The following is a 19565-nucleotide window of genomic DNA, read 5'->3' as shown; positions in this document are numbered from 1 at the left end:
AGCGCTTGTAATGATTTTTCAGTAGTAACCATACACTTGTAAATCTAAAGTACAGCTGTATTACTTTAAGGTACTTTATCGCTGGACCAATTTTAGGAAATTTACCGGCTAAATTGGAGAAATAATTTTGCTTTATTGAGAAACAGTAAGTGAAAATCAGAAGAAAATGATTGTTGTTGGTTGTTTTTTTATGTAAGCGGCACTGTATGTAAAGGCGGAAGGACTATCTACACCCGCTACATCTAAATACCATACCACATTAAGGTTAACATAGATTTAATTGTGATATTATCGGTCACTGCTAGAATTAAATGAGGTAACTTTCATAGAAGAACTCCAGAAATAACATGATACCTTAAAGTAACCAACGTTAAGCAAATTGACATTTTATGCAATTAAAGTAGGAACAAACCTACCATACACAAATCAAAACGGCTAATCTTCCACAGCTGGCGGCCTCGGATTTTAACCACATGAACCTGTTTTTAACGTTGAATTACTATTTATCTATTGTTACTGTAATATATCTTACCTAAAATTACTCCTCTTTCATTTTCATTGTAGATTCTTAACTGTCAGTCACAAGTGTTTCCTATTTTCATGCTTTCTTTGATTTTTGCTAGGTACGTTATTTGTTTGTATTGTATTATTGAGTAAAATCAGTATCATAAATTGTTAAAGAGTTGCAGACTACACAATTTACAAATAATGATGAATCCTTACCTTCACATATTTCTAACCACCGATATAAACAACAGCTAGAATTGGAGGCACAGTTCTTTATCAAACACATGTCACTGGGGCATCAACAATTACTAAACGCATACGGAAATCATTCTGCCCTGTACTACGTTGTCACACAAGGGCATACCTGTATAGCAGAAATAAATTCTCTTACAAGGAACCCTAGGTATCTATCAGAGCCCGATTTTCACGAAACTTTGTATATAGAGAGAGTACCTCGGGAAACTCGCACAGCCAAAATTGTAGCTGCAGAGTCCAAGACGTTGGGACACTAGGGCCCGAGAAAGATCAAAAGTGGGACCTCAGTACATTAAGGACATGGTGAGAAAATGCAGTTTTTCTTTAAAACTAACTATTGTAGCAACACGAAATGAGCATACATGGATACGAGATCGTCGATATGATCTGTTAAAAGTTATAAAAAGAATATCCGCCATCTTGAAAGAGGCCATGTTGAAACTGGTGTGATTGGTGTAAATGAGAAGAGGGTCATCCGATGCATTAATTTTAACGTAAATAACCACAAAAATCTGCTGGTGAAGTCTGTTGTTGGATTACAATATTCTTGTGCTTCTGGTCTGTGGGTGAAGTCTGTTGTGGTATTACATTATTCCTGTGCTTTAGGTACAAAATGAGCAAAGTGTATCTTATGACACTCAAGCAGATGCAGATTATGGAGCGCTATGAGTGGGATCAGTGAAACTAGAAAACCGATAGAAATATAATTTTAGCAGTACATCATTTATGTCACAGTCACCATGTAATTGGTGTGGATGTGGTGATATGACGGGTTCAATCTTCATAATAATGTCATGGTTGACATTAACTTGTAACTTTTTATTTTTAGACTTGACTTAATTCGAACAGAAATCAGGACATCATATCAGTCCACCTATAGCGCTCCACACCCTGCATCTGCTCGAGTATCATGAGATACACTTTGCTTATCTTGTATCTAAACCAGAAGCACAGGAATAATGTAACCCCACAACAGACTTCACCAACTGGTTTTTGTGACTATTTACGTTAAAATTAATGCATTGGATGACCCTCTTCTCATTTACACCAATCACACCAGTTTCAACATGGCCTCTTTCAAGATGGCGGATATTCCTTTTATAACTTTTAACAGATAATATTGACCATCTCGTATCCACGTATGCTCATTTCGTGTCGCTACAATGATTTGTTTTAAAGAAAAACGTGCATTTTCTCACCATGTCCTTAATGTACTGACGTTCCACTTTTGATCTTTCTTGGGCCCTAGTGTCCCAACATCTTGGACTCTGCAGCTACAATTTTGGCTGTGCGAGTTTCCCTAGGCACTCTCTCTATATACAAAGTTTCGTGAAAATCGGGCTCTGATAGATACCTAGGGTTCCTTGTTAGTAAGTAATCCTATCTTACTGCCTTAGAAAGTGTTTCTTAAGGGAACAGTTGCATTAATGGGTACAGATCGGCTTTAGAAGCACTAAGTGTGAATACAGTGAGTGCAGTGCATAAACCACGAATTAACTTTAAAACACAAACCAAATTGTAATAGGTGGCCACTAACAAGCACTAACAGAGTCAGGGCAGGAGCGCAACGTGGTGCATCCGTAGAGAACAGGCGTGTCAGCGTCGGTTGGTATACACAGAAACCAATAATTATTTTATTTATTTACAAACACAATTCCAGATACAGTTGAGAGCCAGTTTACACTGTAATATCCAACAAATCTGAGTTGATAATAATAATGATAATAATAATAATAAATAACATCTAAGTAATAATAAGAAAGGTTGATAATAGCTGACTAGAATTTATCCATTAAAATGACGTCGTGGTGCAAAGTTATATGCAGTTTCAAAATCAAATAAATCTACAGATGTATGTGATATTTCATTGCATGATTTAGGAAGCCTGTAGAACAGAGAGCGTTGAACTGTTGACAGTCTAGATCATACTATATGAAAATGATATGTGTTACGTGTTTGTCTGAATGGAATTCGAAAATACAATTCTGAGAGTAACGTTTCAGATCTGAACTGGCCATGTGTGAGTTTGTAGAGATATTTGAGATCATTGATATTATGACGAGTGTCAGGTAGTTGAATATTTAGCGTTCGTAACAGTTCGTGCATTGTCATCGCACGTGTGCTAAGTACTCTCAAACATACTATTGCCAGGAAGAAATTTAGAACTGAGTTTAGCCGGGGTAGGTTTGTAGGAGCTGCCATTGTTCAGATATGTTAATATTCCAAGTTAGGAGAAATAATTGCCTTGTAGATCGTTGCTAAGGAAAGAGAGGTTCCGTATCTCTGTTGATCTGTACAGAAATCCTAGAAGACGCATAGATTTTTTTAGTGATAGCGTTTATATGTTCTGTAAAAGTTAATTTGTGTCAAAAGTAACTCCGAGATCTTTGCCTATTGATTCTCGTCTTGGGCGAACCATTTATGTTGTGTGTGAGGGAAAATGTTATGAATCTACTCTTACCGTGATCTACTTTTAAAAGCCATGTTTTATACCAAGAGGAAAAATTATCTATGTTGTTTTGAAGTAGGTCGGAGTCTTCTGTACTGTTCACTTCCCTGAAGACTTCACAGTTGTCTGCAAATAACGAGATTCTGCTGGGGGTTGAGTTGAAGCCATTAGTCAAGTCATCCATATGCAAAATGAATAAGAGTGGACCAAGTACACTACCTTGTGTTACTCCGGATGTTACAGGCAGCAGGTTAGATACTGATCCCGCCAAGACTACTCTCTGGGTGAGATCTTGTAAGTAGCTAGTTCGTAGGGATAAGAGTGGCCCATGAATACCGAATATATGGAGACTTTGTAAATTAGATAAGGATGGTTAATGGAATTGAATGCTTTAGATAAATCGAAATAGATGGTGTCAAGTTGTGCATTGTTGGAGATACTATTTACGGCCTGATTAAACAGTTACTTAGGTTAGTAAGACAAGGGCTATTGGACAAGAAACCATGTTGGGCTGTGTTAATACAGGGAGAGGTAAATTTGATAAGTCTATCTTTGATAATTTTTTCGCAGACGATGAATATGTTTGAATTGGTCCGGATTTATAGATGGGGGAGACATGGGCTGTTTTCCAAGAAGAGGAAAAGTACTCTATGAAACACCTGTTAAAGCGAAAGCGGAGAAGAAATAATAGATGCTGTGGAAGGCAGAAAGATAGAGCTTATATTGTCAGCGCCTGAGGCTCTCTCAGGTGGGAGAGGGAATAAGAGTGACTCAACCTCTGAAGGTGTAGTAGATATATATGAGATAATGTGAATTGGCAAACAGACTGAACAGGGGGAAAGTAGATGGTGTCCGTTAGAGAATTTGTTACAAAAGAATTCATTAAACATTTCTGTTGTTTCATCATCTTCTGCACTTGAGTCGTCATTGTACATCACAAGAGGCATGTTAGAAGTTTCAGACCTAGATCTGATAAGAGACCAGAAGTCTTTAGGACTGTTGATGCTGGTGTCTGAAATTTTTGAAATATAATCTAGGTATTTACACATCAGTAGCTTTTTCTGTATGACGTCTTATATCAGGTAAGTGTGTCCATTTGGGAATGCACGCCACAGTTCCCAAGCTCTTTTTCTTTTTCCACAATATGAGGCGAGCCTCTTCGTCGTGCCTGTTTTCTTGGACTGTACAAAGTCTTTTACTGTTGCATGAGCAATATCGGTTAAGAAATTCACTACTCGTCTATTCTCTCTTCTAGTACAAGTGTCCACGATAATACGTGTAGTGCTTTGAAAATTTCACCCCGAAGAGCCTTCCTCCAGTCAGGTTGAAACTTCCTTTATGAGCTGAGTCGTTGACTGTTGATCAAATATAACACATGCCTTATAACTTGCACAGCTTTGTGGTACTTTTATGATTACTTTGTACTCTGTCTTCACATAGGACTTCACTCCATTTCTTTTTTTTTATGGAGTACGACATGGTTAAGGGCACACTTTCCTTTTATTATTCCACTTATTAGGTATTACTTATAAAGGGTAAGATTCCGATTTTCATTATTTACACAACCCTATTATGAAATCGAGTAACATATTTCTTGGTGGATTTTACAAATTTATGCTCCCATAAAATGGGATGGCACCCAAACTTTTGTCCCATTTCACCACATTTGGTTCAGATAAAACTCTCTTCTTGTTAGTTTTCTCTCTACATTTCTGTATTTTTCCCCTTACTGTAACACGGCCCCCGCCAAGTGAACTTTGTAGTGGACAAACACCGTGTGCGTGGGTTTCCTCGGGGTTCTCCCTTTTCCTCCCATTTTGTTCATTTCACCATTTCATTCATTTCTCATAATCACCGTCTTCTTTAGCTTAACTGGCAAAGACGTGGGACGTAAAACTCAAAAATTTCATTTCATTTTTTCCTTACTGTAACATACACATCGTAGGTTAGTTAATAACACAGTTTCATACTCTATTGCATCAATACGCGAACTCATATAGTCCAGAATTTAACCTTTTTTAACTCTCTAATTAATCATCCCAAACTAATGACTTCATTATTCATTTTGTTACTCATTGTGACATTTCGTCTGATTCTGTTCATTTCTCCGTAAATTTTGTATTTCGGTGCCTCCATCTCTGGCAGTTAATCCCTCCAAAACTAACATATATTTAGCATTTTGTTTCATTTTGCTGAATTTGAACGAACCCCATCTGTGAAATAAAGAAAAAGAAAAAAGTAATGTAAACCATCAAATTCCAATATATCATTCATAAGCGCAGTTAGAAGTGGACGGCAAAATAACAGGAAACACCACATTGAACAAATTCCAGGAGGGAGATAAAAGAGTAGTACAACATGAGTAAGTGTTCTAAAATCGGCTTCTAATGCTTTAATAACATTTAGTTAGCAGCTTCTTATTTTACCAGGTGTGCTTACTAGTTGCTGATACTTGCTTCGTAGTTTTACTTAAGTGTAGGAGCGTGAGTAATTGAAAACCAACGAGTAGCATAGAGGCTTAGACGCAAGAGGTACCGTTATTTGAAGTTAGTGTCACGTATGTATCTGATTATATGTCAAAGAGTGTGTGGGTTATTCTCATATAGGGATTATATTCTTATGGGGATTACGAAATTTTCATAATGTAATGCTATTTCAGTGCTGGACAAGTTGAAGCACAACATATTTTGCAAAATTTAAAGATAAAATTCAATACTCTGCATGGAAAGACATGTTCATAAAAATGTTTCCGCAGGCGGCAGAATTAAGTAGAAACTAATACAACTATATTTTATGTTTATAAGTGTAGCATTATTAGCGTAAACTAATTAAAGCTTATTAGACAGTTAAAATAAGTGAGTGCATACTGTAGCCTAGATGACTGTATTAAATACTGTTTCCAACTGTCAGAGTATTTCTGCACAGCGTACGAAAGCTGTATTGTATGTTTACAAGTGTAATGTTACTGCTGTGAAACCATTACAAGTGCTATAGAAAGTTGTATCAATGGAAAACCCACCTGTTTTTACTGTCTTTGCTTTCGCAGGTACGCCTGTTGGCTTCGGGCACGAAGAAGGGCGGGTCCAGCACTTCACCTTCCCTGATTTGTTTAGATAGCATTCATGCTTTTTAGTAGCCACCTAGTATTTGGTTTGTATTTCTTGTAGTATGTTTCTTGTGATATATTCTCCACCACCTCCAGATGTTGTATTTATACGTAAATTGTGAAAGAGTTGTAAATTTTTAACAATACTTTCTGGTGACCCCTTTCAACTTCATTAATACTAAGTCGGATGTTGTCATATCGCCTAACACAAATCTCTTGGAGGACAATAAGAAAGAAATCAGTGAAAGAATGATAATTTTTCAACAATTATTTCGAGTGATGTGTCTAAATTTAACTTGGACGGCTTTTCTGCCTTATTACTTGAGTTTCAGATATATCAGTTGCGTAGAGCCTAAGTTTCTTGGATGTTAATAAAATTCAAACAATCAAAAATATTCAGAGGGCCGAGAATAGGATCCGTTCTCCATCTCACCGTGCAGGTAAGTTAATTATTGAACTACCTCGTCCGCTGCCGGATCGGTCAAACACACTCGTTTTCGAGGACAGTGCTTAGAGATTCAGAGCACATAGACTCTAACAGAGTAGCTGGTCTGCTTGAATGGTTATTGAATATCTATGACGGTTGAATTGGTCGGCTGAGCGCTAACCTCGAAAGTGAAAGTGTTTCATTAGTCAGGATTTGATCTAGATATTCTAATGATTTAACTCCCCGGCGCGATAAGCTGGTGACCCACGTTCAGTTCCTGATCCTGTTGAAATTTTTTTGCTTTGAATTTTATTAAATTTTCACCTGCAGAAGATATGATGTAAAAGAAAATTAGGGTGTTTCCCATAAAGTTCATATCTTGCCTCCCCACCCTTTGTTGTTCTTTTGCATGTTAAATTGTTTAGTTTAACTTCCTATGATTATGCCTGTGATTGTAATAGTGAGTGAAGTGATGGAAGGAAACCCGGGAAAACCCACACTCAAAGTTTTTGTCCACCATAAAGTGCGCTTGGTGTGAGCTGGAATCGGACCAGAGACTCCATACACCAGAGGTGAGCGCTTTACCACTAAACCACAGTGGCCCCACGTTGAAATTTCCTTAAATTTGTTAGACACTTCTGTTAGTTATACAGTAAAATCTGATAGATTCGTGGTAAAAGAAAGACATTTTTCATTTAAAATGAATGTAATCTAAACTCTGTATACCTATTGAGCGAGACTCTCTCTTTGCAATCAGTCGATTTAAGGTTCTGATCTCGTGGTCGAATATTTTAACATTTTTCCAGAGTTTTAGCACAGCGCTACTTGGTGAATACTGAGATAGTTCCATTATATAAGCTTTAGCTAACGTCCTTCCCATGTCTGACTACCTGCTTGCAGTATGAAATAACTTAGCAACTATATCTGAAATGTTGTTAGTAAGAAATAAATCTGTCAGTGACTCTAAAAATATTAAAAGAAAGTTTCTAAATATCATTACTGGGCCATTCCATGTCAAATCACCTGGAGCACTGTGCTTCAATGTCTCAAATTCTCTTCAAAATTTTTTCATTCATAAATACCAATGAAATTATCCTAAATTAATTTTTTCCAATTTTTTGGATGAGAAATGGGCCAGGGAGAAATTTTTGAAATATGTGAATTTTGCTTCAATTTCACTTTTTGGTACTCAGCATCATGGATTTAAATTACCATAACTTCTTTATTTTTGAAGTTATTGGGCTCATCCAGCTGTCAAATGGAAGCTCATTTTCGCTCTTTCAGTAGATCTTAAGTAACCTTGCAAAATTCTACACTGTCAAACATTAATGGGCATACAAACAAATTTTAGGGTTTTTTACAAATTGTGCCATTGCTCAAAAGTTACAACTATGTTATAAGAGAAACAATATGTGTTTCTGACTTACGTTTTTGTGCTGATTTCAAATATTTTTACAAAACTTTTTCCGTCACCCAGAGTTTTCCAGTAATCATATAAGAAAAACATTTTTCGAGTCTATACACTATAGTATTGTGGTGTCTTAGCTGTAATTACATTTACTCACCTAAAATGCGTGTGAATTGCATTTTCGACTCTACTTCGTTTGAGAAACATCTGTTTTCAGTGTCCAATAGTTGTCTGCCAACATGTTCGTCCCCTGATTTTCAGGGAAGAAATCGACATGCGAGTGCAGAAAGTATTTAAACACATATTATATCCCATTATCGTGTAGTTCTCAATCATTTCACTGACAAGTTATCTGTAGTTATTAGATCTGAAGTTTCCTAGGAAGTTTGTGACAAGCTATGCAGATGCTTCTTGCGTATTGAAGTGTTTTTTCAAATTGCGTATCTTTCATCAGTTCCCTGATTGAGGGCCAATAAATATTCCTTTTAGTTTAGCTTCACTGATCCTTGGGAACTTATTTTTGAGGAAGAGAAATGCACTGCCATCACGACCCAATGCTTTCACAAAATTCTTAATCAGGCCTAGTTTGATGTGCAGTGCAGGCAACAAGATTTTTTCAGAATGTACAAATGATTAGTGAAAAATATTTTTTTGTCTTGGATTAAGTGACGTTCTCTTTGGCTAGTTCTTTTTTAATATAATGATTACATTTATCTCTGCTATTCCACTTGCATAAGAAGCAGCAAAATCTAGTATAGCCAAGCTGTAACCCAAGTAACATGACTAGCTACAACTATCAAATCCCCACATATCTGCCAAGAAAAATTGTCATAATTGATTGCGGATAGTAAGAGCTTTATATTCTTTTAATTTTCCTTCAAACCAACTTGATGAGCTAAAGGAGTTGAGTTGAGTTGATTTTGAGTTTAACGTCCCGTTCAGCAGCGAGGCTATATGAGACGTGGACCTACTGATTAACGTGGAATCCGAACCACATGAGCTCCCGCCGGGAATCGAACCCGGGTCTCCCACGCCAAAGGTTGATGAGCTAAAGGAATGGATGGATATGTTTCCATTATGAAGTAACACCCCTTTCATACTTGTTTTACAAACTCCAATCCTCAGATTTTTGCTCAATACCCAGTGACGGGAACAAATTCTCAACATCATAGAAAACTAGTATCTTCTCTTTAGGAAAAAAAAAATGCCCAAATACCTTTCGGCGTTGGCGGGAAACCCTTATTTTAGTGTCACCCTGCAGTAGCTCCCATTCTTTCAATCTTGAGGCGAGTAATTCTGTCATGCTTTTACTTAAACCAAGATCCCGAACCAAATCATTTAATCCTCCTGTGTTATATAGTGAGGTTTATTTATGGCATCATCCGCAAAATCTGAATCATTCTCTAATTTATCCTGAACAACAAAATCAGGAAATTCTTCAGTCGTTGTTATGTAGTCTGGTGGTAGTTGGTATGGGAGGTCCTGGCCCATGAAGCACCGGTCGAATTCCTGAATCTAAAGATAGATATTTGACAGTGTGTCTGGACTTCGAACTTATTCCAGATATATTTGTCAAGCAGAAGTAGCAGTCTGTTAAATGATCCTTAAATTCGCGTCATATCATAGGGATTGCAAAAGGCATATGACGGGATCCTTTCAACCAGTTAGTTATAGCGTTACACATTTGGCAAAACAGATTTCCGGAGCCCATGTCTTGTTCTGATCTATTTTGTTGTTAAAATAACAGTCATAAGCTTTTCTTATTAGAGTAGTAAATTTTCACCTCTGTGCTTTGAAAGTCAGATCACCACACACGTAACAGAAGTTGTTTCTATCATTAACACACTTTCGAGACATGTTTCTTATATACTATACACTTTTAAAGTACTTCTTATGATGCACTTCTATGGACGGTATTAAACAATTCAATTGACAACGGAAGAGAGCACAGAATTAGCTTCTTTATTTTAAGAAAGCTTCTGTTCGGCTGTGAACTGTACCTTACAATCACAGTTTTGTAGGAGAATGTCATTGTTGTAACTCGTGAATTCAAGGCAACAATCACCAAAACGTTATAAGTCAATTACTGACACAATGAAATGAAATATAAATGTAACATACTCCTTCTAATCAGTATGCTATATACCACAAATGGTAATGAACAGGGAAAATATTATTGAAAAAAAAATTGGGTGATGGAAAATTTCTGACTTTATTTTTGGAATCAGCAGATGAAAATACAGCAGAAGAAAATCCATAGAAATTACAGTCTGACCAGAATTTGAATTACTCAAAAATCTAGGTTAAGGCAGCGACTAGAAAAATGAACTCAACGGTAATTGATGACTTATCATGCTGTCTATGTTTCTTGTTTACTACTTTTTAAATAATATTTCTATTTATTTGATAAAACTTACATAAATTATTACAAAATAAATAAGTTATTACAAAATGAACAGAAGCACTATTTAAAAAGTAGTAAACAAGGAACGTAGACAGCATAATAAGTCATCAGTTACCGTTAAGTTCATTTTTCTAGTCGCTGCCTTTACCTAGATTTTTGAGTAATTCAAATTCTGGTCACACTGTAATTTCTATGGATGGCAACACTGAAAATTCTTCCGATTCGTATTTTCGGGTGTAGAATAACATTATCTATTATTGTGGTAAGTTAATCTATCTATTAAGGTAAGTTATCTATTAAGACTCCTTTTATTACCTCTTTCCATTTACGAAAAACGGGCAAAAGAAAAATTTATTAGTTTTTCAAAAATATTTAGTAGTCTGCCCCCTTAAGTAATTCCTTACATAATATGTAGTGCAATAGCTATTAAAAATGACTTAAATTTCTTACTTGACGTCATTGATTTACAGATTTCCGTTTTCAGTATTGCACAATAAAATAAGAGAAGTTTTACTACACAGAGCGAAACCTTAACCTCTGCATTTCGAATAACAAGTACGGCAAGTTTAACAAAGATATATTAGCGGCGCCACTGTATTAAACTTCTAGGTATGTCTATTGAGAAAGAATAGAAAGGCTCTTACAACGACAAAATACTACTTATTAGGGTAAAGGCCGTGTATAGTACTTCTCATGCAAGAGTAACATGTCAAAAGTATTATAAAAACTATTTATTTTTTACATTTCAAAATGCGTGCAGTCTAGTTAAACTTGATGATCACTTTTACTTTTTCTCATTATGGCAGTATTAGAGCGCGCTAATTAAAAAATATTATTTTTCCATTTGGAAGGTGTTTAAAATATGGTGTACATTTGGCAACAGAGTGGAAGTTTACCTTCGAACTACTCAGGTACGTTTGTCTCGGAAATTATGACACAGAAATGCGTATAACCACTGATAAGATCAAAACCTGTTTTTCGCTTGTAAAAACCATTCTCCATTCGATGGCAATATGAGATGGAGGTGTATAAGTCATGAATGGTTTTCATTGTAATATTCATCATGCAGTGCGGTACCTAGTTCCTTCAGCGAAGATGGAAAAGGATGTTTCCTCCGGATTCTCAGCCTCAGAACCCACCAGAAATGTTCAGAAATCTTGTGCGTGCGAAATGTTGAGAATTGGGCGTGCTAGGGGAGGTGTAATTCATTTCGATGATCATGAAACCACACCCCAGCAGGTCCCGTAGTTAAATTGGCGGATTGTCATATTGGAAAATTGTCATCTAAAATGTCTATACGATCTCTGGAAGTAAAGCGTTCTGCAAATATAATCACAGAACCGGGATATTATGTCTAACATCACCATAGAGCCGTTTTACTAAAGGGAGATATATTTCAGAGTATAAACTTCCGTGAACGTTCACCATACATAAACAGGGCCTGTTATTGGTAATAACATAAAAGAGAATTCATTGGATCATAATTGCGCATTTTCAGCCGTTAAGGTCCGCTTTGAAAGTTCGTAACAACACCGTTTTCTTCTCGCTGAAGCGTTGTTGGCGGTGATCAGTAGTTTGGAAATTCCTTGAAAGAATCAGTCATTGATTGGTCGCAAACTGGAATCTTTTATCATAGCTGACAAATCTAATCCACCTGTCAGAGTTGACTTCTAAACAAACGATAGTTGACTTGGTCTCAAACTGGAATAACTATTTTTATTTTCTTTGTAGATGGCGAATAAAATCAAAGATTTTCTTGAAAACGTGATTATTTTTCGAAGCACTACTAATTACTGACTTCTCATACAAATGAGATTACCCGTTGGTAATCACCAGAGCAAAATTGTATTGAATTTTTCTTTGCTTGTTAATCCCTATATAAATATTAAAAATACTAATTTGATTTTACGCAAGTTTGTTTGAGGCAATAGCGGATCCAGATGGGGGCACATGTTCTCCCTGAAGAGAAAAATATGTAACAATTGTAAAATATGTAAAATGCTCTAATATAACTTTTTGTGTTATTTCAATGAGATATGACGACGAAAGTATTTTTGCTGTTACTATATTAGAGCAATAATCTGTTGTCACTCTGTTGCGAGCTAATATCTCGAAGTGTTAGAGCTGATAATAACGCCCCCTCTGAAGCTTCCATCCTTTTATGTAAAAGTGAAGACGTGTAAATCCTCCGTGGGCAGCAGCTGATCCATATGGGATTGTGCCTTCCTGATAGAAAAATATATCATTTTTTGTGTTGTTGCTTCAACGATACGATATGACAAGTATTTTCTCTTTATTATATGAAGCCAGTCGTCTGTTTTGTCTATTGTTACTACAAACAAGCTGTTACAGCGGGTAATATTTTCGATCTTCCATACTTTTCAGGAAGAACAATATAAATTTTATATATGTAAGAATTGTCCGAAACTTTTTTTTTTTTTTTTTTTTTTTTTTTTGCTGTGTCCCGCCATCCAGGCACCAAAATGAACATAAATCTTCCCAGGCTGACCATACATATATATTTAAGAAATAAAAAGCTTTAGAACCGAAGTTATGATACAGATTATGAAAAAACATGCTGTTTTCTCTAGATACCTCCTCTGAAATATTTTGGCGCCGCTCCTGTTTCGGCTGAGAAACGTAGCTAAAAACAATCCCTGAATGCAGCTGAACAGACTTTCTTCAAAAAAATGTTTATATAGGAAAGGGAAGAATCAAAGTGTGAGAGGGCTTCACTTATCTAAAGATGTATCCTGCACGAGAGTGACATGTAACCATAGTTTAATTTGCGTTGTGTCCGGAAAGGTTTGGAGAGAGTTCATCAGTTGCGAGGGATCCATAGAATGTATATCCGAAAGAAATATTTCAACTGAACAATTTGATGCTTGTCCCGGTTTTTTTTTTTTTTTTGAGAGGAAGAGAGGGAACAAAAAAAAAAAAAGATCCATGTGAAATGCACATATTCTCTTTTGTTCCTGAAGTCGTATAAACGAAAAACTTATTTTAACTCCATTTCTTAAGATATTTTTGGAAGTTGAAAAGCTACAATCCATCTAAGTATATTCAAATTGTGTTTCCTTTCAGAGAATAAAGAAAGTAGACACTTCTGTTAATAAACGTTATTTTTTTAAAGGATCAAACAATTACATTTATTGTTATGTAGATGTTAGTGTACTCGTAGAAATATCAAATATAGGGGATACATTAACTTGAAAATTGATAACATAGATTGAACTTACCAGCACACACACCATATATATGACCAAAGGAAAATATATAGATAGATAGATAGGAAACATCTCCCTATTCCCACCTGAATCATGAAAGTTCTGGATTCGCCGCTGGTTCGAAGTTGATTATTCTTTCTGAATGCTCTTTTACGATATCTTCATTGCACCTTTTGTTCTGAACAACGAAAATATATATATTTGAAAAGGTTATTTGCTTTGAAATTATTTGACACATACATATTACAAACAGTAATTTTCTAGTAAAAAAAAAAAAAAAAAAAAAAAAAAAAAAAAAGTTTGAGAGGACTAATTTTTGCGTCAGTGTCTTAAATTATGTCTACATTAATTGAATTACAGTCGGAATGGATTGTATTTAGAAGTTTAGCTGGTGTATGATGAATATCGTAAAGTTTGACCCCGATAATGTAATGCAAAGTGTATTGTTCTAACTACAAATAAAACCTGAAGGTGAATGACAAACATTCTGTAAGCTAAACGTCAATAGGAAGAAAATCTATATTATTATCCTAATCTCCTTGGCACTATAGCCTATGAAGGACTGTGATTGACCAGATGGCATACGTTTAAGTGGGTGATACCTAGGCGGTGCATCGGCTCCCAGGTATCATTATTTCTGTATTTCTCAGCAAGAATCTGCCACGTTTTTATTCAGGTAGTTCCCCAACTGATTTATGATACTGGATCGATTCAGTAATCTGTGATTTCAATGGAAATGGAATCCAGGACCCAGAGTGCAAAATCAGAGGGAGACAGTTTGATTGTCCTTTACTAAATATTTTGAGAAATAAATTCCCCCTCTATCCGTAAGGATGGAAGATACACATTGTTTTAAAAAATCTCTTGGCTATGTCATCTTCCTTGTATACATGTTTTAAAATGCATATCAGTACAATCAGAAAACTAGTAATGAAATAATCAAGAGTTAAAAATTGCAAATACATTGTATTGCACCAGGAAATGAACATCTGGTGGCTAGTGGCAATTAAGAAAGCGGGATAAAGTCTTTTGAATAACTGATCTGCAAAATTGAGCACGTCAAATGCATGTATTTTTATCAAAAATGGTTCAAATCAATCAATCCGTTTTTGATGATAATAATGTGAGTTTTGAGTTCCCTCTGTCGGCGCATTCTCTTTTTCCACTGCACAAAAATCATTATATAAAGGTCTTCCCGGGCCAAAGGTTTAAACTTATGCTGAAAATTATTTAAATCAGTCAAACTGATGAATGACTAAAGAAACGCCATTTTGATTTTGTACAACCAAGATACGCTGTAGATTGCTAGATATTCTTGTACATAAGAGTAAACAGTAAAACGGGATCAAAATAATTGAAAAATGGCCTAAATAGAAAAAACACACCCCGTTTGACAGGTCTGTTATAAAATACAAATATTTGTAGGTATATAAGATGGTCCGTTTCTGATAGCAACCAATCTTGCCTGCACCAATCCATCTCTCTTCTAAACTTTATTCCCCCTGTTTTATCCGCTACTTTTATCTGACCGTTTTTAATTGAACCAATTATCAATTCATTCCTCCCTCCCTAAGAGATCTCATGATGCTCTTCTAACTATTAATTTAAATTAGGTTTTCAAACGATACTACTATAGCTGCTACTTGGGGTCATGGTGGAAAAGTGGTGGATAGTGTCTGATTCGATTCAAGACCACGCGAGTTTGTTATGGACAGAAATCTGGGGTTTTTTCTGTACTTTTCTGGGGGTTCTTCCTTTCCCAGGGCTTTTCTGTTCATCCTTTAGCCTAGGACAGGGTGTCTATCGGTCACGGAACTCACGAAAAAGTTACAAAATTAGAAAACAGTCATGAAAATCAAGTCACGAAAGTTGGATTTTGGGTCACGGTTTTTTATCTGTACAAATATAAGTACAGACTGAAAAATTTTGTTCTATAAAACGTCAGAGTTCACCACCAAAGATGTCTATGGTTGGCTTTAGTACCAAATCGCAAGCAACGCATGCTTCTATCGCATGCATGAAAATTCGGCTTAATTCGCACCCAGATTTGCTCATGAGAATGTTAAGAAATTTTATGATTTGATAAAGAAATCTCCCTGTCACGAAATTTCACTTTGGAATTTTAGTAAGACACCCTGTAGGAGAATAATCGTGGAACTTTAAACAAATCTTATTCATAGATGATGATTATTATTATTATTATTATTATTATTATTATTATTATTATTATTATTATTATTATTACAGTTTGCATTCTACAAGCTTTTAAAAAAGAAAGTTAAGAAATTATCATTTTGTTAAATACCAAATTTGAATTCTTTTGACTCTGCCTTTCTCTCTTTTTAATATCTTAAGGTAATAAGGCATTATAGAAATGTGGGAATAAATAAACAATATATAATTTTTGTTTTCTTGTAGCCGTTTACTGTAAATTTATTCACTGTTTCTCTTATTGTAGGTTGTTCTGGCAGTGGAAACAAGAGTGTAATTCAAGTGCTTCTAGAGAACTTTGTTCTGGCCAGGTCCTGTGTTTTATAGTAGATAACTACAATGGCAGTAATAAGAATATCGGAACATCTTTCATGGATCTTGTTATATGGAATATTTTTAGAAATTCCGATCCAACTCATGAAATTGAGGACTTGTGCTATGTCTTATCAAAATATATCTTAACTTTCTGATGATAACATTTCCTTTGATGATAAGGACATTACAGTATGTTCGTACATGGTACCTGCAATTTTTCACACTTACTTTAAACGTAGAAAGAATGGATTCTCCAGAGGATGAAGAAAAAGAGACAATACATCTTCCAAGCATGAACAATAAATTAAGAGAATTTCCTGATAGTAGCAGTCAAATAAACGTGATTGAGAGCAATGATTCAAAGAACAATATCGATAATAAAACAAACGTGATTGAGAGCAATGATTCAAAGAACAATATCGATAATAAAATAAACGTGATTGAGAGCAATGATTCAAAGAACAATATCGATAATAAAATAAACGTGATTGAGAGCAATGATTCAAAGAACAATATCGATAATAAAATAAACGTGATTGAGAGCAATGATTCAAAGAACAATATCTATAATAAAATAAACGTGATTGAGAGCAATGATTCAAAGAACAATATCGATAATAAAATAAACGTGATCGAGAGCAATGATTCAAAGAACAATATCGATAATAAAATAAACGTGATTGAGAGCATGGATGAAGCAGAGGATGAAGAAAGAGAGTCATCACATTCTCCAAGCATGAACAATAAATCAAGAAAATTTCCTCACGCTAGTAGTCAGATAAATGTGAGTGAAAGCAATGATTCAAGAAACAGTATCAATGATAAAACTACAGACAGTGGATCCTGTGAGATGATTGTTGAATGTGATCCTGCCTTGTTAGTGAACATTGTGACAGATCGAGGAAATAAGACAGCTCAAAATAGTGAAAATTCCTTGAATGTTTCAGCAGTAGTTAGTTCCGTAACGGACAGTGACTTAATAATAAGGCAGAGCAACAAAACATCAGTTGTGTCAGATGCAAATAGTACTTCATATTCGATGACTGCAAAGGTTGAAAGCAATTTAAAGGAGACAGACCGATTAGAAAGAATTTGTTTTGTAAGTACTAATAGCTTACCACTGAAAGATGAGGAATTGAAAGTTGAGGTGAAACTGGAAACGGAAGAATTTCAGAATGAGGAAGAATTTCAAAATGAGGAAGAATTTCAGAATGAGAAAGAACTTCAGAATGAAGAATGTAGCTTAGAACCTAAGATCGTTGTTTCGGCCTCAAGGTTAGTTGCCTTTGTTTAAAAACTACATATGTGGAAAGTAAACTCTTGCATTCATACGTAGATTCACGATTTAAATAACAGTAGATTGAATATGCTTATTTTATTTTAATTGTTTTCTCACTTCATTTCATGGTATTTATTTCTCATCATTTTGATAAAAAAATAGCAACAAATCGAAAAACATTTCCATGGATCATTTCTGTTTAGGGTTAAACCTTCAGGTACACACTGGAATCTGTAGAACCCCTACTATGTTTTACCTTTATATGTGAATTAATTTTACGAGACTGATGGACGAAATATGTGTAAATTCACTTCCCAGTCTCAGCTTCCGAAAACCTTATACATAATTCATGTATGTGGTAAATCTTCCAAATCTATAATGTAATGTTGCGAGGCGTTTCTACTTACATGTGCCTTCTGCAATGCATTTGTTTTTATTTGGATTTCAGCACCAATGATAGGCATACTTTGCCATTTTCAATGCTTGAAATTCACATGACTATTCTAGGTAGAAGCTGCCTATTGATTATTTGCTATATTAAGACGTATTCCAGTCTCACAGTTTCATCAATTATTTTGAAAATTGTATGTAAAATCATTCAAATGCTCCGTGGATTGCCAGATCCCAGTGTGTACTTTGTGTACCAAAATATAAGCGTGTATTAACGTGGTTAATATAAAAATTTACTATGAATCGCAAGTTTATTGCTAACTAAATACTTCACAGCTTATTGCATGTTTCGTAATCATTAGCATTAGTCGAGAAATGCTTGCATTATTAATCTTTGGTATTATTAAGTAGCTCATGGATCACTTGCTTTTTAATAGTAGAGTTGGTAGCATATATGTTGTAGTGTGCGTAATTTGTATTCTATTTCTGGTGGGATCACATGTTTTGCAGATCCAATGTAATTATATCTCTAGTCATTGTACAAGAAGTACATACAATGTTTGTAGGATGGAAATGAAGAAAGGACAAAATTCTCTACAGCTGTCTATGGGGTCTTAGTTTTATAACGAAAACATGTCGTAAAATTACCTACTATTAAGACTTGGAGGTGGTGAACCTATTTATTGCGTCCCTTCCTGTGTAAGTGACAACACACAGAATACAGATAGAGCATGCAACACGACATTGAAGACCACTGTCGATATCATAATCATACTAGATGCGAGCTAAGCTGTGAATTTGTAAAGCATCAGAAAATTTAAATTATGATGGTTGTCAAATTAAAATAAGTAGTCCCCGACCAGTCACTTTTTTACTATCAGGTCTCCACCTATTTACTATCAATTTAGGAGATCAAGAGGCTTTTGGGTACGGAATAAATTAATGGTTTGAATTAAAAATACCACGTACACAAGAACTGAATAACTATTTCTTTTATGCACACAGATCAGGATTTTAAAAAACAGCAGTTTTTTTTAAAAAAAAAAAAAGAACAAAAATGTGATTAAAACATGAAAAAGATGTTCATAATGTTTTAAACATGTTTTAAAACACACGAAAAAACTTGTTTTGAACATTTTGAACAGTTTAAAACAGTATTTTAAATATGTATTTTAAAATCGTGTAACAACTAACTTGTTAAGACTATTTGCTCTTTACTTGCAATTGATATTACAGATTCATCCTGTTTATACCGTTTAGTGCAATATTGATAACAGAAATAAAATCATTTGACTAAAAGATGGCTTATATATATATATATATATATATATATATATATATATATATATTAAATGAATTTTTGTTGGCGATATTGGATTCAAACTGATTTTCTAAAAAAGATTATTTAATATTTTCGTAGTCCTCTAGTGATAATGCACCTTAATAATATCAAATTTCGTTTTTGTAGCACCAGCGGTTTTGGAAATTACTATTGAATGTCCATATCGGATTCAAAATGCTGACTTCTGTTTTCGTAAGCTATTACTGATAACGCACTTTTTTTTACCTAATTTCATTTGTGTAGCA

General features: G+C 34.9%; 1 protein-coding gene across 4 annotated transcripts in view; it reads left to right on the top strand.

Annotated features, from left to right (window-relative positions):
• Window positions 1-19565, top strand: part of LOC145678489 (uncharacterized) — a 48377-nt gene that overhangs the window by 7740 nt on the left and 21072 nt on the right. For 3 of the 4 annotated variants that reach the window (XR_014130400.1, XM_081748677.1, XM_081748675.1), the window contains exon 2: window positions 16242-17584. Coding sequence is in view for 3 of the 4 variants with exons in the window: in XM_081748677.1 (XP_081604803.1) it covers window positions 16464-17584 (1121 nt within the window). In the remaining variant the exon portion in view is untranslated. Of the gene's footprint in view, window positions 1-6447; window positions 6758-16241; window positions 17585-19565 lie in introns of those variants that run through there. The other variant, XM_081748676.1, reaches the window with a different exon arrangement.

This window comes from Thermobia domestica, chromosome 2 (genome assembly GCF_964235325.1).
Source record: "Thermobia domestica chromosome 2, izTheDome1.hap1.1, whole genome shotgun sequence".
Classification (NCBI taxonomy): domain Eukaryota; kingdom Metazoa; phylum Arthropoda; class Insecta; order Zygentoma; family Lepismatidae; genus Thermobia; species Thermobia domestica.
This window is presented reverse-complemented; position numbering and strand designations above follow the sequence as displayed.